Source organism: Pelophylax lessonae (genome assembly GCF_965119305.1).
Source record: "Pelophylax lessonae genome assembly, chromosome: 13".
Classification (NCBI taxonomy): domain Eukaryota; kingdom Metazoa; phylum Chordata; class Amphibia; order Anura; family Ranidae; genus Pelophylax; species Pelophylax lessonae.
Window position 1 is genome coordinate 180,421,213 of NC_138780.1, and position 18,712 is coordinate 180,439,924.

The 18,712-nt window shown below is 43.5% G+C and overlaps 1 protein-coding gene across 1 annotated transcript in view; it reads left to right on the forward strand.

Annotated features, from left to right (window-relative positions):
• The window catches only part of NRXN3 (neurexin 3), a 748,840-nt gene that overhangs the window by 214,340 nt on the left and 515,788 nt on the right, over window positions 1-18,712 (forward strand). The window contains exons 6-7 of the mRNA XM_082275286.1: window positions 1,856-2,157; window positions 11,426-11,587. Of these exons, the coding sequence (XP_082131412.1) occupies window positions 1,856-2,157; window positions 11,426-11,587 (464 nt within the window). The remainder of the gene's footprint in view (window positions 1-1,855; window positions 2,158-11,425; window positions 11,588-18,712) is intronic.

Genomic DNA, 18,712 nt, shown 5'->3' on the forward strand with positions numbered 1-18,712 from the left:
CTCACTCCTCTTGCCTCCTTTTCTGTAATGCAGAATAAAAATACCAGCCCCTTTCACTGGTCATGGCAGGTGAAAAAAAATCCTCCTTCTTGTGAGACATAAGAAGCTATTGGCTGGTTAAACCTGGGTGGTGAAATATCAGTTTGATGAAAGACTGAGCATTTAAATGCTTTCTATTTACATCGTGGGACTAGTCAGAGGTTTATAAAGAGGTGCCGCCATACTGAAAAGATATCTGTGGCAGCTCAGGTTCATACCACTACAGCTGATATCAGATCGGAGCTCAGACCCTGCAGAGCCCTTAGTTCTCCTGTAGAAGGAAATGGGCTGCATCAGACCCTGCAGAGCCCTTAGCTCTCCTGTATAAGCGAATGGGCTGCATCAGATCCTGCAGAGCCCTTAGCTCTCCTGTAGAAATAAATGGGCTGCATCAGACCCTGCAGAGCCCTTAGCTCTCCTGTAGAAATGAATGGGCTGCATCAGACACTGCAGAGCCCTTAGCTCTCCTGTATAAGCGAATGAGCTGCATCAGACCCTGCAGAGTCCCTCGCTGTCCTATTGAAGTAAATGAGCTGCGTCAGACTCTTCAGAGCCCATGGTTGTCCTGTGTAAGTTAATGGGCTGCATCAGACCCTGCAGAGCCCTCTGTTGTCCTGTAGAAGTGAATATGCTGGATCAGACCCTGCAGAGCCTTTTGCTGTCCTGTAGAAGTGAATGAGCTGCATTAGACCCTGCAGAGCCCACAGCTGTCGTGTAAAGGTGAATGAGCTGCATCAGACCCTGCAGAGCCCTCAGCTGTCTTGTAGAAGTAAAGGAGCTATGTCAGACCATGCAGAGCCCTTAGTTGTCCTGTAAGAGCCCCTAGTTTTTCTGTGTAAGTGAATAGGCTGCATCAGACCCTGCAGAACTCTCTGTTGTCCTGTAGAAGTGAATATGCTGCATCAGACGCTGCAAAGCCTTTAGCGCTCCTATATAAGTGAATGAGCTGCATCAGACCCTACAGAGCCCTCAGCTGTTGTATAAAAGTGAATGAGCTGCATCAGACTCTGCAGAGCTCTCAGCTGTCCTATAGAAGTAAATGAGCTGCATTAGACCATGCAGAGCCCTTAGCTGTCCTGTAGATGTGAATGAGCTGTGTCAGACCATACAGAGCCCTTAGCTGTCCTGTAGATGTGAATGAGCTGCATCAGACCATGCAGAACCCTTATCTGTCCTGTAAAAGTGAATGAGCTGCATCAGACCCCACAGAGCCCTTAGGTGTCCTATAGAAGTGAATGAGCTGCATCAGACCCTGCAGAGCCTTGAGCTCTCCTGCAGAGGTGATCAAATTGCATCTGACCCTGCCAAGCCCCTAGCTGTCCTGTAGAAGTAAATGAGCTGCATCAGACTCTGCAGAGCCCATAACTGTACCGTGTAAGTGAGTGGGCTGCATCAGACCCTACAGAGCCCTTAGCCGTCCTGTAGAATTGAATAAGCTGCATCAGACCCTGCAGAGCCCTCAGCTGTTGTGTAAAAGGGAATGAGCTGCATCCGATCCTGTTGAAGTGAATGAGCTGCATCAGACCCTGCAGAGTCCCTAGCTGTCCTGTGGAAGTAAATTAGCTGCATCAGACCCTGTAGAGCCCTTAGTTGTCCTGTGGAAGTAAATGAGCTGCAGACTATAAATCGCTGAGCTGTCAGTATGAGTTTAAACTTCTGAGGAGCATTTTTCAGCTTCAATTTCAGGCCAGTATTCGTATCCCTTTGTATATATAGAATTCTTCATCTTGTTCTTGATCAGACGACAGAGCGGATCCAGATTTCTGTTGCTGATTTTCCCCCCTATAAACACTTTGTATTTCTTCTTCTCCCGCAGCCCGAGAAGAGAACGTGGCCACCTTCCGCGGCTCGGAGTACCTGTGCTACGACCTGTCGCAGAACCCCATCCAGAGCAGCAGCGACGAGATCACCCTGTCCTTCAAAACCCGCCAGAGGAACGGGCTCATCCTGCACACGGGCAAGTCGGCCGACTACGTCAACCTGGCGCTAAAGGGTGGAGCCGTGTCCCTGGTCATCAACCTGGGCTCCGGCGCTTTCGAGGCCATCGTAGAGCCAGCCAACGAAAAGTTTAATGACAATGAGTGGCATGAGGTCAAGGTGACTCGGAACCTACGCCAGGTAAGAGGGATCTCTCGTCTCCCCTGGAGGGGCATTCTGCTAAGTAAGGTGAGGGATGGCAAGGAAAAATCGGGAAAAGGGACGAGAGGTTAAAAAACAGCCTATTATCGTACTATGTCATACAACAAGCGTGCAACTTCAGACATCCGTGGTCATGTGACTGGGGCGCTGTAGTCAGAAATAGACACTGGTTCTTCCATTTAGGTATTGTCCCTTTAAGATCCCATATAGACCCATACAGATCCATATATTAATATACAGCAAAAATTTGTAGGGGAACAATATCCCATCAAAAGTTTTATTCGATGTAGAATTCGAAGCTCTGCAAATTCATATAAACACATAGTGATGGAGGAAAGTCATACACATCTCAGCTTTATACGTGTCATAGAATCCGTACGCGGTTTATTCACACATCCCAGGAGATGGAGCGGATAATATACACACACGCAGGGGCTTCAGAGATTGCGGTTATCACAAGATCTTGGCTTCTAGAGAGCGGAGAGATTCGCACACTGCGCGGCCCTTTGCAATCTGATACCATCGCATTCTTTTATAATATTTCCTGTATAAATGCGATAAGAGCAGATCTGAAACCTGTCCCTGATCCTGGGAACCTTGGTCATGAAATATGGAATAAAATCTAGCAAATTAGTAGTTTAGATACAATTTACAGTCCAAAGTTACTGGCCACATTTGTAATGAATAAGCTGGTAAAGTAACACAACTTACATTCCAAAATTACCGGCTACGTTTGTGACCAATAAGCCAATAGGGCCATACAAATTTCACTCAAAAATTACCGGCCACGTTTGTACTGAAACAGTCAATAGGACTATTTCATTTACATTCTAAAATGACTGAACAAATCAAGTATATAATGAATAAGCCAGTAGGGCAGTACAAATTATGCTCTAAATTTGCTGGCCACATTTGTAATACATATACCATCTTTTTTACACTGTAAAATTACCAGCCACGGTTGTAATAAATAAGCTGGTTGCGCAATCCAATTCACATTCCAGAATTTCTAGCCACCTTTGTAATGAGTGAACCTATAGGACTATCCAATGCACATTCCAAAATTACCGGCACATTTGTAATGAATAAGCCTATCGGGCGATCCAATTTACATTCCAGGATTTCTAGCCACGTTTGTAATGAGTGAGCCTATAGGACTATCCAATGCATATTCCAAAATTACTGGCCACATTTGTAATGAATAAGCCTATAGGGTAATCCAATTTACACTCTAAAATTACTGTCCACGTTTGTAATGAATAAGGCGGTAGGACTATCCTATTTACACTCTAAAATTACCGGCCACGTTAGTAATGAACAGGGCGGTAGGACTATCCTATTTACACTCTAAAGTTACTGTCCACGTTTGTAATGAATAAGGTGGTAGGACTATCCTATTTACACTCTAAAATTATCGGCCACGTTAGCAATGAACAGGGCAGTATGCTCATCCAACTTGCATTTCAAAGTTGCTGGCCACGTTTGTAATAAGGCTATAGGGATATCCATTTGACACTCAAAAATCACCGGCCATATTTGTAAGGAATATGCTTATAGTCCCTTCAATTCCCATTCCAAAATTACCGGCCATGTTTGTAATGAATAAGTCGGTAGGGCCATCCAGTTTGCACTGCAAATTTCCCAACCACATTTGTAATGAATAAGCCTGTAGGGTCATCCAATTTACATTACAAAATGACTGGCCATGTTTGTAATGAGTGAGCCTATAGAACTATCCAGTTCACATTCCAAAATTACAGGCCACGTTTGTAATGAATAAGTTGGTAGAGCCATCCAATTTACATTCCAAAGTTACCAGCCACGTTTGTAATGAAAAAGCCTATAGGGCCAGCCAATATACAGTACATTCCAAGAGTACTGACCACATTTGTAATGGATAAGTTAGTAAGGCTATCCAATATACCTTCCAACATTACTGGCCACATTTGTATTAAATAAGCCTATAGGGCCATCCAATTTAAATCCCAAAAATGCCAGCCACATTTGTAATAAATAAGCCTATAGGTCATCCATCTTACACTCTAAAATTACCGGCCACGTTTGTAATGAGTAGGCCTATAGGGCCATCCAATATACATTCCAACATTACCGGCCACGTTTGTAATGAATAAGTCTGTAGGGCTATCCAATTTACATTCCAAAATTACTGGCCACGTTTGTAATGAATGAGCATTTAGGGCCATCCAGTTTACAATGCAAAATTACCAGCCACGTTTGTAATGAGTAGGCCTGTAGGGCCATCCAATTTACATTCCAAAAGTACTGAACACGAATAGGTCGGCAAGGCCATTCACTATTCATTCCAACATTACTGGGCACGTTTGTAATGAATACGCTGGTAGGGCCATCCAGTTTACACTGTAAAATATCCGGCAACGTTTGTAATGAATAAGCCGGTAGAGCCGATGTCTCAAGCGCCAGCATCTCAAGCTTTTTTTTTTATTAATTTATAAGAAGAATTTGATATTGGACACACGGAACGACGACAGTGACGTCACAGAGGACAGTTCTCGTGTCACTTTCTTGCTTATAATGTTTAATCTCTTTGTGTTGCGGTGACTCATTCTGGGATTACACCGCTTCCCAAGCGGAGAACGTAAGTATGACATGCGGGAGGGGGAAAGTCATGAGCACGCGTGGATGAGTCACAGAGCGTGACGGAGAGTGTGCGGTAGACAGGGGAGGATTGTGAGGTCTGTGCGGAGTATGGAGGGGTAACCCTGAATCATTCATGTATTGTGTCATTGCTACTAACCAGCTCCTTTCCAGACTGTACTAACACCCTCTAACAGACCATCTTTGTTTTATCTGTTTTTTATGTTCTGATTTTTTGTTGCGTTTTTTGGATTTTGACGACCCTTCTGTTCACAGTTTATTCAATTTGCTTTTTTCCCCACTTTTCCGCAAAGCGCTCAGGCATTGGACACGCTATGGTAAACAAACTACATTGTCTGGTAGATATCATTCTTATTTGTCAAATTAATTTTCTGGATTTGCGGTGTGTTTCCTTTTTTTTTTCTTTTCTCTCTCTCTTTCTCTCTTCACAGCGTGTTGTTCCCTCCTCTGATCCCTCTCCCTCCTCCGCCACGACAGAAATAAATAAATGACTCCCCAGTGTTGTCCATCTCTGGCCAGGCAGTTTGTAGCCGACAGCTGGGACTTATAGTTCCCTTGCAGCTAGAGAGCCACACTCGGCCGGCTTGTGATCTATATAGGCACAGGACACGTATAGATCATATTCCTCCCCCCCCCCCCCCACCCTTGGAGTTCCGTGTATTCATTGACAGTCACCAGCAGCCTGTGCCCCAATCATATCATCACCACCCCATCACATTTGTACGATTGTTCTAGATTTATTTATTTGCGCTCATGTCTGGCGGTTCCTGGTCTTTCTGTCTCTCGGGGGTGGGGGTGATGGCACCCTGTCTTAAAAGCCACTCAAGCCACCCCAACACTTTTCATTTCACTCTCTGCATGCTGTTGTGTCTCCATGTTATCAGGAAGGCTGGAGTTCTGGTGGCTGCCGGGGGAGTCACACGTTACACCGTTACTGAGGTTACCCCTGGCCATCCCTCAACCCCATTCTTCATCTTACCATCATGGGGCTGCCAGTTATCAACCGATTTTGTGATTTTTTTTATTATCAACTTAGAGAAAACCAGTGTAGCTGCTGTTAGTGTGATGTAATAAGCCAGCAGAGATCTTCCTGCATAGGGTTACTCAAGAGATTGCTAGGGGTTCCTTGAGCTGTGGTTGATTGACCTCTAATCTGATAGTGCCTTCATAGTTCCAGGACCAACAACACTTTGTAAAGCTTTCTAAACAAAGGGCCAGTTTACAGTCCTTCAGGCTTTAGGGGGGCCAGACTGTAGCTAGTGGGAGTAGAAAATACCCCAGCGTCAGTGGGAGTAAACAATGCTACATCATTTGTTCTAGTGAGGGGAATAATGTCCCATTGTTGGTGTTCAAGAAAGGAATAGTGCCCCATCATTGTTATCGGTGAGAGGAATACTGCACCATCATTGGTGTCAGTGGGAGTAATGATGCCCCATCATTGGTGTCAGTGAGAGTAATGATGCCCCATCATTGGTGTCAGTGGGAGGAATAGCTCTCCATCATTGGTGTCAGTGGGAGGAATGGTGCTTTATCATTGATATCAGTAGGGGGAATAGTGCCCCATCATAGGTATCAGTGGGGGGAATGGTGCCCCATCATTGGTGTCAGTGGGAATAATGATGCCCCATCACTGATGTCAGTAGGAGGAATAGTGCCTCATTATTGGTGTTAGCGGGAGGAATGGTGCCCCATCATTGGTGTCAGTGGGAGTAATGGTGCCCCATCATTAATGTCAGTGGGAGTAATGGTGCCCCATCTTTGGTGTCTATGGGAGGAATGGTGCCCCATAGCTGGTATCAGTGGGAGCAATGGTGCCCCATCATTGGTGTCAGTGGGAGCAATGGTGCCCTATTATTGATGTCAGTGGGAGTAATGGTGCCCCATCTTTGGTGTCTATGGGAGGAATGGTGCCCCACCACTTGTATCAGTGGGAGCAATGGTGCCCCATCATTGGTGTCAGTGGATGGAATGGTGCCCCAAGGGCCAGATAAAGGCATGCAAAAGGCAACATCTGTCCGCGGGCCTCAGTTTGCAGATTACTGAGCTATCAGCATGACACCAATAATCTTTTTAGCTGCCTGGAATTGGGGCATTTAGACCACCACTGTAAGTGGTATTTTTCAGTTTGTTTTAGCTGGTATTCCCCAAGACGTGAAAGTTATTTCATAGGCTCTTAATGGGTAAAAAGATTGAGATTAAGAGCCCGTTCACACTGGGGCGACCTGTCAGGCGACCTGGTCGCCTGACAGGTCGCCGTAGGTCGCCTTCCATAGAGAAGCTGTGGACCCGTTCTAATAGGAGCGACACAAGTCGCTCCGACTTAGAAAAAGGGTCCGGAGCTTCTTTGATATGAAGTCCGTGCCGGCCGCTCCGAGGTCGCGGTGCGAGCAGCGCGCCGCGACTTCACAGGTCGCCCCGGGAAGTAGCGTTGCCCCAGTGTGAATGGGGTCTAAAAGTGTGCTTTATATCCTGCCCCAGAAATACAACAGGAAGTGTGAGGAATTCCTTTCTGAGTTGACAGGTGTTTCCATTAGAACAATCTACACTACAATGCCAAATGTAGACAGAACCCCAAGTGGTGTAGTAGTGGTGGACAGCAGTGGACTTTCTCAGCTGCCAAAATCCTCATCTTATGGTTCACTGTGATTTCACTGCGGATCTCGTTTTTAGTTGGGACCGTGGTAGACTGTATAGCTGCTCATAAATTTACAAAGCACAGTTTTCTCAATGTTCCTAGCACTGCTCCCAGAGTTCATGAATAGGACATGTTTTCTGCATTTTTATCTAACATCCCTTTAGGACAGGGATATTCACCCTGCTATCAGTGCTGCTCATATGAGCAGTGCTGAGCATATAACACAGACCCTCCAAAATGCCCCATTATAGGGGTATAGACTGCTTACCTTTCTGATTTGGAGCGTATGAGTCTTAGTTCCCAGATTGTTCTACACTTGATGGAGGTCCTCGGAAGGTCTGATATTATTTCCAAGCTTTCATGCATTCTGAAACTTCTCAAGGGAAGTTCACAGTGCCACGTGCTTAGTGTTGAAAGGCGAAACTGGAACCAATGTATGTGGGAGCTCCCAGCTTACGCTTCATTAAACTACATCATGGAAATATTGCAATGTGAGCGTCCATTTAGGCTAATATTGAGGACTTTGGCTCAATGATAGGCCAAGTGGACTTCCCCCTTTTGTCAGATTATACAGCAGTTAAGCATTTTACAGTAGAGCTGGTGTCCTCTTGGTTCAGACGAGCTAGCAGCCATGTCTTATGCTTTTCCTCCAAGACCAATAACGGGTGATGACTTCCAGGGATGCTGTGCCTGTGAGCTGGTCTTATGTATCTATCATGGCCAACAATGCCCAAGCTGACCACAAACATCTTAGTACCCAACCAGAAAAGTAAATTTTCTAAGTTTCTACTTAAAACTTAATAAGTCCAGTATTGTTTGAATGATCAGGATATTTTCTCCAAATAATGAGCACTCTTCTTTAAAAAAAAAAAAAAAAAAAAATTTTTATTGTTTTTCAAAACAAAGCATATAACATGTCAAACAAAATAGGCGTACTTACAGGGAAATCAGAATACACATACGCAAATATCCAAAACCATAAGTAGCACCTTTAAGGCGTCTCACAGGATTCAAAGGGAACATCGGGGGGGGGGGGGGGGGATGAGATAGTCTTGCGGGTGCGCCTGGCGAACCCATCGACAAGATAGAAGAAAATAACACAGCACCCCTCTCGGTGGTGAGGGGATAGGGGCAGGGGAGTAAGCCCCATGGTAAAGTAATGGAAGACTATGGTAGAAATCCCATAAGAGAACAACCTAGGCAAGTAAAGGGAATGGGGAAGGAGTGGGGGGGGGGGGAGATACCGAGTGATCTAGAACAAACAACATTAGACGTTAGCAAGCAGCATATACTAAGTACCAAATAACTAATGAGCACTCTTAATGAGTACTCTTAAAGTTTGCTTAGAATGTTGGATTATCCTTTGCTGGGATACTCAGTTTAACTGACATCCCAAAATGGGAACGATGGAATGACAAAATATGGATTGTTTTCCCAGAGACAGGAGTATTTCCCTTCCTTTGTTCTTTGATGGCTCTTGTCAGAGGATCTGGGCACTTGGGAAAGTATGTAGGAAGCTCTGGACCCTAGTATTGTCCTACTGGTATTACTATCCACTAGTATGTTTATGGTGTTTGTACAGGTTATCTGTGCCACACCACTAATTAATAGTCCTGATACAATTTTATTCCAGTGTAGTGTCAGGTAGAGGATCAAAAGAGAAAGTCAATAAATTTCAAGATCCAAACTTACCCCCTTTATCAGGGCTTAAAGATTGGTAACAATGTATGTTTGAGTTGAATTGACTTCTTCGAGGGTACAAGACCATGTGGCCAATCCTTGCCCTTGGCTGGACATTGAAGAGATGATGAATTTCTCTTAATACAATTTTTTTAGGCAATTTTATTATGAATTCATGAATCCTGAACATTGCAGTAAAGGTACCCTATATTATAATTACAAGATCTCTAACTTCTCTGTGCTGCTACTTGGTAGTCTGGAAAACATCACCTATTAGCGGCACTGTTGGAAAGGTTTGTGATCCCCCACCAGTCAGCCCTCCAGCCTTCCCTCTCACCCATCACCTCTAACCAACTAACCCAGTAACTCCTCACTCCATGTGTCATCGTCAGTCACCTGGTTGGCTGGTTCAGGTCTCCAGACTGGGAGGTGTAGAAGGGGTGGGGGTCGGCCCTCCAGGCATGCGTGTTTTTGGTTTTCTCTCACTTTCTGGTAGCGGTTTGGGTTTGAGAACCTTTTTCTCCCTTTTATTGCAGTCAGGCTCAGCTGGGTCTGGCAATAAAGACCAGATGTGTCTCTGCTTTTCTTATTGGTTAGTTTGGGGCAGGTGGTGGTGGTACCAATGGTGGAGGATCTGTTATAAAAGTTATGGCTGTTTGTAGGATGTATAAGCTTGTATCTAAGAATGAGTCCCATCCAGGCTTTCAGCAAAGAGAACTACGTGTCAGCAACTGAACACAGCACCTTACACCGCCAGGGGAAGAGAGGTGGACATGGTATGTGGAGGCCTCTTGGTGACTCCTCTCGGAGGTGTCCTTTTCAGTGCCACAGTGTCCGCCCCAGGACAATTGGAGAGTCAGTTCCACAGAGACTCTCGATTTACAAAAGGTGTGCTGTTGGAGCGCCGGACCCAAAGATAAGTAATTTTTATGGGTGATTTCTACCTCTAGGAGTCGCCTCCCAGTCATATGGGATGTCTCTAGGGTTCCCTGACATAGCTCACAGTGTAAAGGATGAGAGCACCACAAGTTAGTAACAAGTCCAGTAAAATTTTATTAATCGTAAGTAAGGCCAATTAATTTTGGTGGCTCAACTCGTTTTGGGGTCTCTAACTTCCCCTTCATCTGGGCTGAGAAACGAGATAATATATAATAATATAAATAAGAAGTTGTTTTTCATGACTAGGTGTTCACCTTGTTTCTTTCTTGGTGTAAAAATAACTGCAAATATGTGACCTACTGACATATCTGCACAGCTCTTTTTACATCCTCTTAAACACTGTATGCTTGACTTATGTTTTTACTGTATTTACATCCTTTTTAAACACTGTATGTTTCACAGCCCTGATGAAGGGGGGAGTTCGAGCCACCGAAACGCTTTGGAATTCTATTCCCATCTTTTATTATTATTCATAAACATCCTTCCATGCTAAATTAGGAGACAAAATCTGGTTTGAAGCCCTCCAGCCAGGAAAGGGCATATCTGAGCAATCCTTGTACGCTATGTGTTCCCTGTTCGGTCTCATACACGTGGGGTTTATCCAAAAAAACTCATTTTCTTAGAAGATAAGTGCACATGTCACCCTGCTGTACTGGAATTGCAAGAGGCTGATATCAAGTTAGGTTCACACTTATTTACGCTGATAGGGATGCCCCTTCCTTTGTCCTTCTACTTCTTGTGGATTGACACTGTTAGCAGGTGAAATTATTCAATGTCGTGTTTATCACAAGGATTGTAATGAGCCCGTATGGTATAGCTGGAGACATTGTTACTTGGCGGAGTGGAAGCATCTCGCCAACACCGTACATGATCGAGGCTGTAGGTGCTGTGCTCAGCAGGCTGTTCACACGCATGGCAGCATTTCATGTTCTGCCTATGGCCTCCGAAGCATTACACAACAAATGTCGGTACTAATGAGGATTTACACTTCCAGGGATGTGGGGTGAGTTTTTAGGGCTGGGTGGGGGGTCATCAGCTATGCAAATCGTATATGCTGTGGGTGTCTAGGCTTTGGTATCTCTTGCACAGTGTGTCCCTCCCAGGGGCCACAATCTCTCTCCAGAGGGCCACATTGACCTTCAGAACATGAAATGCTGAGGCGCTGGGTCTGGAAGGGCTCCGGGTAACCATGTTTGGTCTGTAGATGTGACACCTGCGATTCCCGAGCCGCTTCCGATGATGTGATTGGATATCTAGACCTCAGGCCTCATTGTGGTAATTAGAGATTTGCAGTCTGGAGCTCGCCATGTGCAGTAATGAGGAGAATGACGCCATGTCCCCTTCTTTCCTTGTAAGGTGACCATATCGGTGGATGGGATCCTGACCACAACCGGCTACACCCAGGAAGATTACACCATGCTGGGCTCCGACGATTTCTTCTATGTTGGGGGGAGTCCGAGCACGGCTGACTTACCGGGATCCCCTGTCAGCAACAACTTCATGGGCTGCCTAAAAGAGGTAAGTGACCCTCAATGATTTTTTTTTTTTCTCAGTGGTAACTCACCTTATAAAACAACATCATATTTTTTCTTTTAAAGTGTTACTAAACCCAGGATCCTGCATTCACTATATCTGGTCTCCACAGGAGACTGCATTCTCTGTATCTGGTCTCCCCAGGAGCCTGCATTCACTATATCTGGTCTCCCCTGGAGCCTGCATTCACTATATCTGCTCTCCCCAGGAGCAGACTTTTACTTATGTATTATTATTCCTATTTTATTTGCTATTTTATTTTACTTGTTCTAACAGTTCCAACTTTATTTTAGCTTTATTTACTATTTTTTTAATTATGCATTAATATTCCTATTTTATTTGTTTTTTATTTTGTATGTTATAACATTTCCAACTTTAATTTAGATTTATTTACTATTTTATTTATTATGCATTAATATTCATATTTTATTTGCTATTTTATTTTACTTTTTATAACATTTCTTACTTTATTTTAGCTTTATTTACTATTTTATGTATTATGCATTAATATTCCTATTTTATTTGCTATTTTATTTTACTTTTTATAACATTTCTTACTTTATTTTAGCTTTATTTACTATTTTATGTATTATGCATTAATATTCATATTTTATTTGCTATTTTATTTTACTTTTTATAACATTTCTTACTTTATTTTAGCTTTATTTACTATTTTATTTATTATGCATTAATATTCCTATTTAATTTGTTATTTTATTTTACTTGTTATAACATTTCCAACTTTATTTTAGCTTTATTTACTATTTTATTTATTATGCATTGATATTCCTATTTTATTTTACTTGTTTTATCATTTCCAACTTTATTTTAGCTTTAAAAAATTTCAAAGATATCTGAGCTTAGAAAAAAAGGGGGGCAAAATAGGCAGCCAGCACAATAAGTTGATAACACACTATAAAATATTGTAAACAAAAATGCAGCGCCAATAAACTGAATATTCAACAGTACAAGTTCATAAAAAGTCCATATGAAGAATAAATGAGAGAATCCTCCACACACCAGTGAGTGACAATATGGATGAAATTGTGTCACCAAACACCACGTGCATACAAGTAATCTGCTTACCAGATAGTGCGGACTCTCAAGTTCTAGAAAAGTCAACACCAGCATGAATATAAAGAAATGGGGAATGATCCAGGAAAAACCTCAAAGTATCTGTCCCGATCCATGGAAATGAAATGTGAAACACCGAAAAACCTCTCGAGTCCCAGGATCCAAGATTCCCTCAGAATACAAAATAACTACAATGGTGCAGTATATCTAAACAAGCTGATGGTTTATTTAAAGTGGCGCACTTACAATGTCACAGATAAAAAGAAGCGTGTATACACATTCCAAGAAGGCCGCGGCTGTTAGCGTGCTTACGTCACAACGTCCCGACTGCCTGGGATAACGCTAACAGCCGCAGCCTTTTTGGAATGTGTATACACGCTTCTTTTTATCTGTGAGATTGTAAGTGCTCAGCAGTGATATGCTGTATGCTGCCATGTATTGGCGCCAGGAAAGGAAAATTACAGTACGTATTTGATACAATTTTCCATTTCTCTATTGTCCATTGACAGATGCAGCTCTTATGCTTCTTAACCATTGGAACTGATTCGTTCAGGGTACAAGATCGAATTTCGGTCTCGTCCAGCAGACATATTCTTTCCCTCAAATCTTCATCTGTCTCCAGATCGCTTGCGGGATCTCCAGGAGGCAGTGCAGGACCTCTTAGCACAAGGAGTGATTGTACCGGTTCCACCGCAGGAATGATTACGAGCTATTCAAACCTGTTCACTGTGCCCAGAAAAGAGGGCAAGGTGCATCCATTAATGGACCTCAAGTCTCTGAACCGTTTTGTGCGGGTGCAGAAGTTTCGGATGGAATCCATTCGGTCGGTCTGTCTGCTGGACGAGACCGAAATTCGATCTTGTACCCTGAACTAATCAGTTGCAATGGTTAAGAAGCATAAGAGCTACATCTGTCAATGGACTTCAGAGAAAAGGATTTTACGGTAAATTCTTACAAAAATCCAGTTTTTCATGTCGCCAACATGGCAGCATACATATGATAAATAGCAAGCTAAACAGGGTGGGGTATAATCAAACTTTACTACAATGGACACGGAAGCCTAGACCGTCATTCCAATGAAGTGCATTGATGTACAAGCCCCTGGATCTTCCCTGTAGCACCGTAGGCAAGTGACCCCCCCCCCCCCCTCCCGGACCAGCCTGCTGTTCTGCAGAGGGCTCTATAGGCAAATACCCACATTTAAAGATGTAGAAATTCACCTAGCTGAATGAGCAAATAGCATTTCTGGAGGCTCTTGCCTGGCCGCACTGTAAGTTTTCTGGATGACCTTGACTATTCAAAATGAGAAGGTTTTGCTGTAGGTTCCTTCTCTGAACTTGCCTGATGGAAACACAATCAGCCTTCTGGAGGATTTTACCTAGGAAGTTGCTTGAAGGTAGGCATTTTAGACACACTGGTACATCCAGTGTAGGTTAGGTACTGTCTCTGCCGGAAAGGATAGAACCGCCACTTTGTTTGTAAGATGAAAACAGAAGCCACCTTGGGAACAGAAGTGCTTGAGGAGAATAGGCCCCAATTTAGCCGGAAGGAATAAAATGTAGGACTCTGTAGCTCCAAGTGTTTGCAGAGCCAATATTCTGCCCCTTGAAGTTATCACCTAAAGTTATCGAGGGACACTGCCTGATTATTTAGACAGAGTCCTGGCAAGAAAGCCAGGACCAGAATAAAAACCTACTGGGGAACGTTATTCCTCCTCAGGGCAAATTCTCAGGACTGACCTCATGAAGCATTCCCCTGGCAGCTCACATGCTCATTTTCCCTGGTGAAAGCTGAAATGAGCCCTTACAGGATTAAGCTGAGCAACAATTCAATTGATAGCAACCTCCGGGTTGCAAGGATCAAAATTCTGCTCAGGCTGTGAATCTGTTCCAGACTTTGGAGTAAACAGATTTGTTAATGTCTTTTCTGGAACCTTGCCAGGATTTAACCACATCTAGAAGAAGGCCCAAGTCCTCCAATCCCCCCCCCCCCCCATTTACAGGCCATTATGGGACAGGTGTTGTGGAAACACGGGTAGCTGAAGTGCCTGGTCTTACCTAGATTCCATGGCTAGGGTAAACCCAAGGCCTGTGGGCCAATCTGCATGCTTGCTATCATAGTGAGACCCTCGGACAACAGTCTCCCCTGGAATTTCATGACCAAAGGCAGTAGAGGAAAGGCACCTGTTAGGTGACTATTTCCTGGGTGAGTGAGGGCATCCACGTCCTCCACCAACGGGTGAGGGTAGGAAGAGAGGCACCTTGTGAATAGATGGTGATGCAAACAGACAGCTGAGTGTTGCCCCATACCTGAGTGATATGGACAAGATCTTCCGAATAAAGACTCATTCTTTGGGAACCAAGTGCTGGCATCAGTGGTGACAATGGTCCCAGATAATGAGCCTACTGGAAGGGATCAAGTGAGGGTCCCCTGACATAGCCATCACCAGAGGCTCCAACTCATCTGGGAAAAAGCACTTTGAATCAGCTGCCTTTTGTATTGCAAAAAGAAAATTCATTGCACGTCCAGAGAATCCAGTGTGCCCAGGTTAGCATAGGGGTGCAAGACATCTTTTCCAAGTGACCCCTGCATTGGGAAGCGGACAACTGCTTGGCCCACTCAAAAAGGATGAGAAAAATTGCTCGCCTGATCATTGAACTGGGGCTCCATATCAATGACTAGTCAGGTCTGCTCCAACTGTCTTGACACCTCCCATCCAGCCAAAACTTCTAAGGCTGGCCAGAAGGATCCCCTTTTGAACTAATAGGTCATCTGGACTCTGAGTCAACAGTAGAATATCATCTAAGTAATGGTGGAACTGAAGCACCCCTGTTTCCTCAGAGGGGCTACACAGAGATTAGAACCTTTATAATGGTCATCGGTGAGGTGGATAGCTCTTAAAGTAGGACCAACGAACTGGAAATGTACATCTCACACGAGACTCCGTTTCTTTAAATTCAACACCGGTCTTCTTTGTATGGGACACGGAGGAGAATAAAAGCCTTTAAATCTCTCTGAGGGAGGACTTAGAATAATTCCCCATTGCAGTCATATAACATTGATGTAATCAGAGAGGACATCCACCTTCTGAGGGGAATGTGCTATTCTGGTCAGGATGAAGAAATATTCTGGAGAGTGATGTCTAAAGCACCAAAAGTAACTGTTTTACTGTAGCTGGCACCCCTGGATCTCAAATAATAGACATTACCATTTGTGCACACATTTGGCCACCCGAGTCCCCACACTAGCCTGGAGGGGGGGGGGGGGGCGGCTCCCATCAACCAGACTCCTGTAGCGGATGATGAAGGGATTGAAAAGGACCATGGCTGTTTGTCCTTCAGAAAGGTGCCCTTGCACACCCTTCCATTTGTTCTTGAAGTTTTCCATTCTAGCAAAAGGATCTTGAATCCTGGAATGTACAGCGGACTAAACTATCAGAAAGAACTCACCGGAGCCTTGACCTCCTATGAAGAGGAAGGCCAGACTAACCACCGATTGCTCCTGGTATAGTGCTTAGCGTTAGAATGTACATGTGACTTTTAATTGTGGAAAATAAAGTGTTTCCACATTTCAAGGATGTGTGCCGCTCTATGAAATTTAAACCCTGTTATACAGCAATCAAGAGCTGACTGCAAGCACCATCCATCTGCACAGCAAACTGAGGACAATCAGAATTGAGCAGGGGTGAGTTTCTTGGAATAGTCAAAACTTCTAGTCAGAGGGAAAATAGTCACCATACAGGCACTTTCGACCACCCTGCCTTAGGACAGTTTTTTTGACCTAGAACTGGGCTTTTAAAGGTAAGGAAGAGATTTGGGGTCTTTTTGACCTCAGATCTCTCAATAAAGAGGACCTGTCATTCTTATTTATATTACAAGGGATGTTTACATTTCTTGTAATAGGAATAAAAGTGATCAAAAAAATAAAGGGACAGTGTAAAAATCAAAAAGTAAAATAAACAAAAAATTAAAAAATATAAAGTGTCCCACCCCTCCGTGCTCGTGTGCAGAAACAAATGCATATGTAAGCCGCGCAAACATACGTACACAGTGTTCAAACCACATGTGAGGCATCACTGCGAACGTTAGAGCGAGAGCAATAATTCTAGCTCCTCTGTAACTCTAAACAGGTAACCTGTAAACATTTTGTAAGTGTCGCCTATGGAGATTTTTAAGTACCATATTTTGACGTTATTCCATGAGCATGCCCAATTTTAGGCAACGGTTGGTAATCCACGGCCAGCTTCTTGCTGTGCCCCCTGAATCCTCCATTTCCATGGCCACCCAGTGTTTAGCCTCAGAGTGACAGTGCCAGTCGACTATTCTAGTGAGATGAGCAGCTCTGTAATAAGCCCGCACATCTGGTAAGCCTACCCCTCCCTGAATTTTAGGGAGATGAAGTAGCCAAAGTTGTAGGTGCGGTCTCTGGTGGGACCATTTAAATGCCTGAAAAAGGGCATTTATGCGTTTGAAGAAGGAGGTAGGCAAGAGAATAGGCAGAGCCTGTATCAGATAAAGAATCTTGGGCAAGAGTGTGAGTGTGCCTAATTTTAGAACAAGGCAGGTTCGGTATCTATTTACTCGGTGTAACATCTTCTTTCACATTATATAAATAAAATGGGGGTAAATATTGTCTTTTTTTTATTAAAGTCATTAAAGTGTATTATTTTCAAAAAATTGCGTTTGAAAGAGCACTGCTCAAATACTGTGTGAAGTAAAATATTGCAACGATCGCCATTTTATTCTCTGTTTAAAAAAATATATATATATACAGTATATATATGTGTATGTATATATATATATATATATATATATATATATCTATATATATAGATATGTGTATGTATATATATATATATATATATATATATGTGTGTGTGTGTGTATATATATATATATATATATATATATATATAAAATATTTGGGGGGTTCTAAGTAATTTTCTAGCAAAAATACTGATTTAAACTTTGAAACAAAAAGTTCCAGAAAAGGCCTGGTCAGCAAGTGGAAATATCACCATTTTATTTTTTATTAAGGATAACCATTTTTTTGTGACTCTTTATCCTCATCTCCCTTTGTATGGACGTGTAGAGATTGATCCTCTTCCCAGAGCTGTGATAGTAGACTGCCAGTATGTGGGGGGTACTCCGCTCACGGTTCTTTGTGATTCTCCGGTCCTGGCAGGGTTAATCCGGCACCATACCCGCCATATCGGCGATGCAACACATGACCGCCGCGAGCATATGATTAATTGCCTCCATCGCCATAACGTTCTAATAACCCCGACACCGCGTCTGCCTTCAGCTGCTATTTCAATCTGTTTTAATCCCGCTAATTGCTATACATTTATTTGGATTGCTGGCACCTGCGGGCTGCGGAATAATGTCTATTTTATGTCCTTTTTGTTCCATCTCTGTTTACCCATCCCCCCCCCACACGCACATTCCGTTAAAGGAGAACTTGTTAAATATTTCTAGCTGTGAAATGTAAAATCAATTACAATTAAATATAATTAAAGTTTCCGAAACTTGTCGATGCTCCCGCACGGCTGCTTATCTCAGGGGATTGAAGAATAACTCCGGACTGGTAGACGGATACAATGAAGATGTTTTTTCCTGGAGAAGCTGTCAGTGGCGTACTTCAATGAAAATTCTGGACCAAAACCGAAAATTCAGGATGCTCTTGGCTGGAAACTGAAATGGACCGTTTTTTGTTTTTTAAATATATATATTTTTAATATATAACTGTATTATTTTTGACTTTTTAAAGTGGTACGTCAGTCGCGCGCCTGCAGCTAGGGGGCGAGCGTGCGCCACCGCGGTCCCTGCCCCCACTCGGCAGCAGGGAATCCGATACACAGGGCATGCGACTCTGATTGCCGCCTTGCACCCACGATCGCTCCCCGCTGAGAGTGAAGAACGGTCAGCTGTTGTAAACACAGCTGACCGTTCTTCTCTCTGAAATGATCACAGAGCACCTGTGATCCTTCTATATAGGATCACAGGTCTCTATGGTCATTTCACAAGCCCTGCCCCC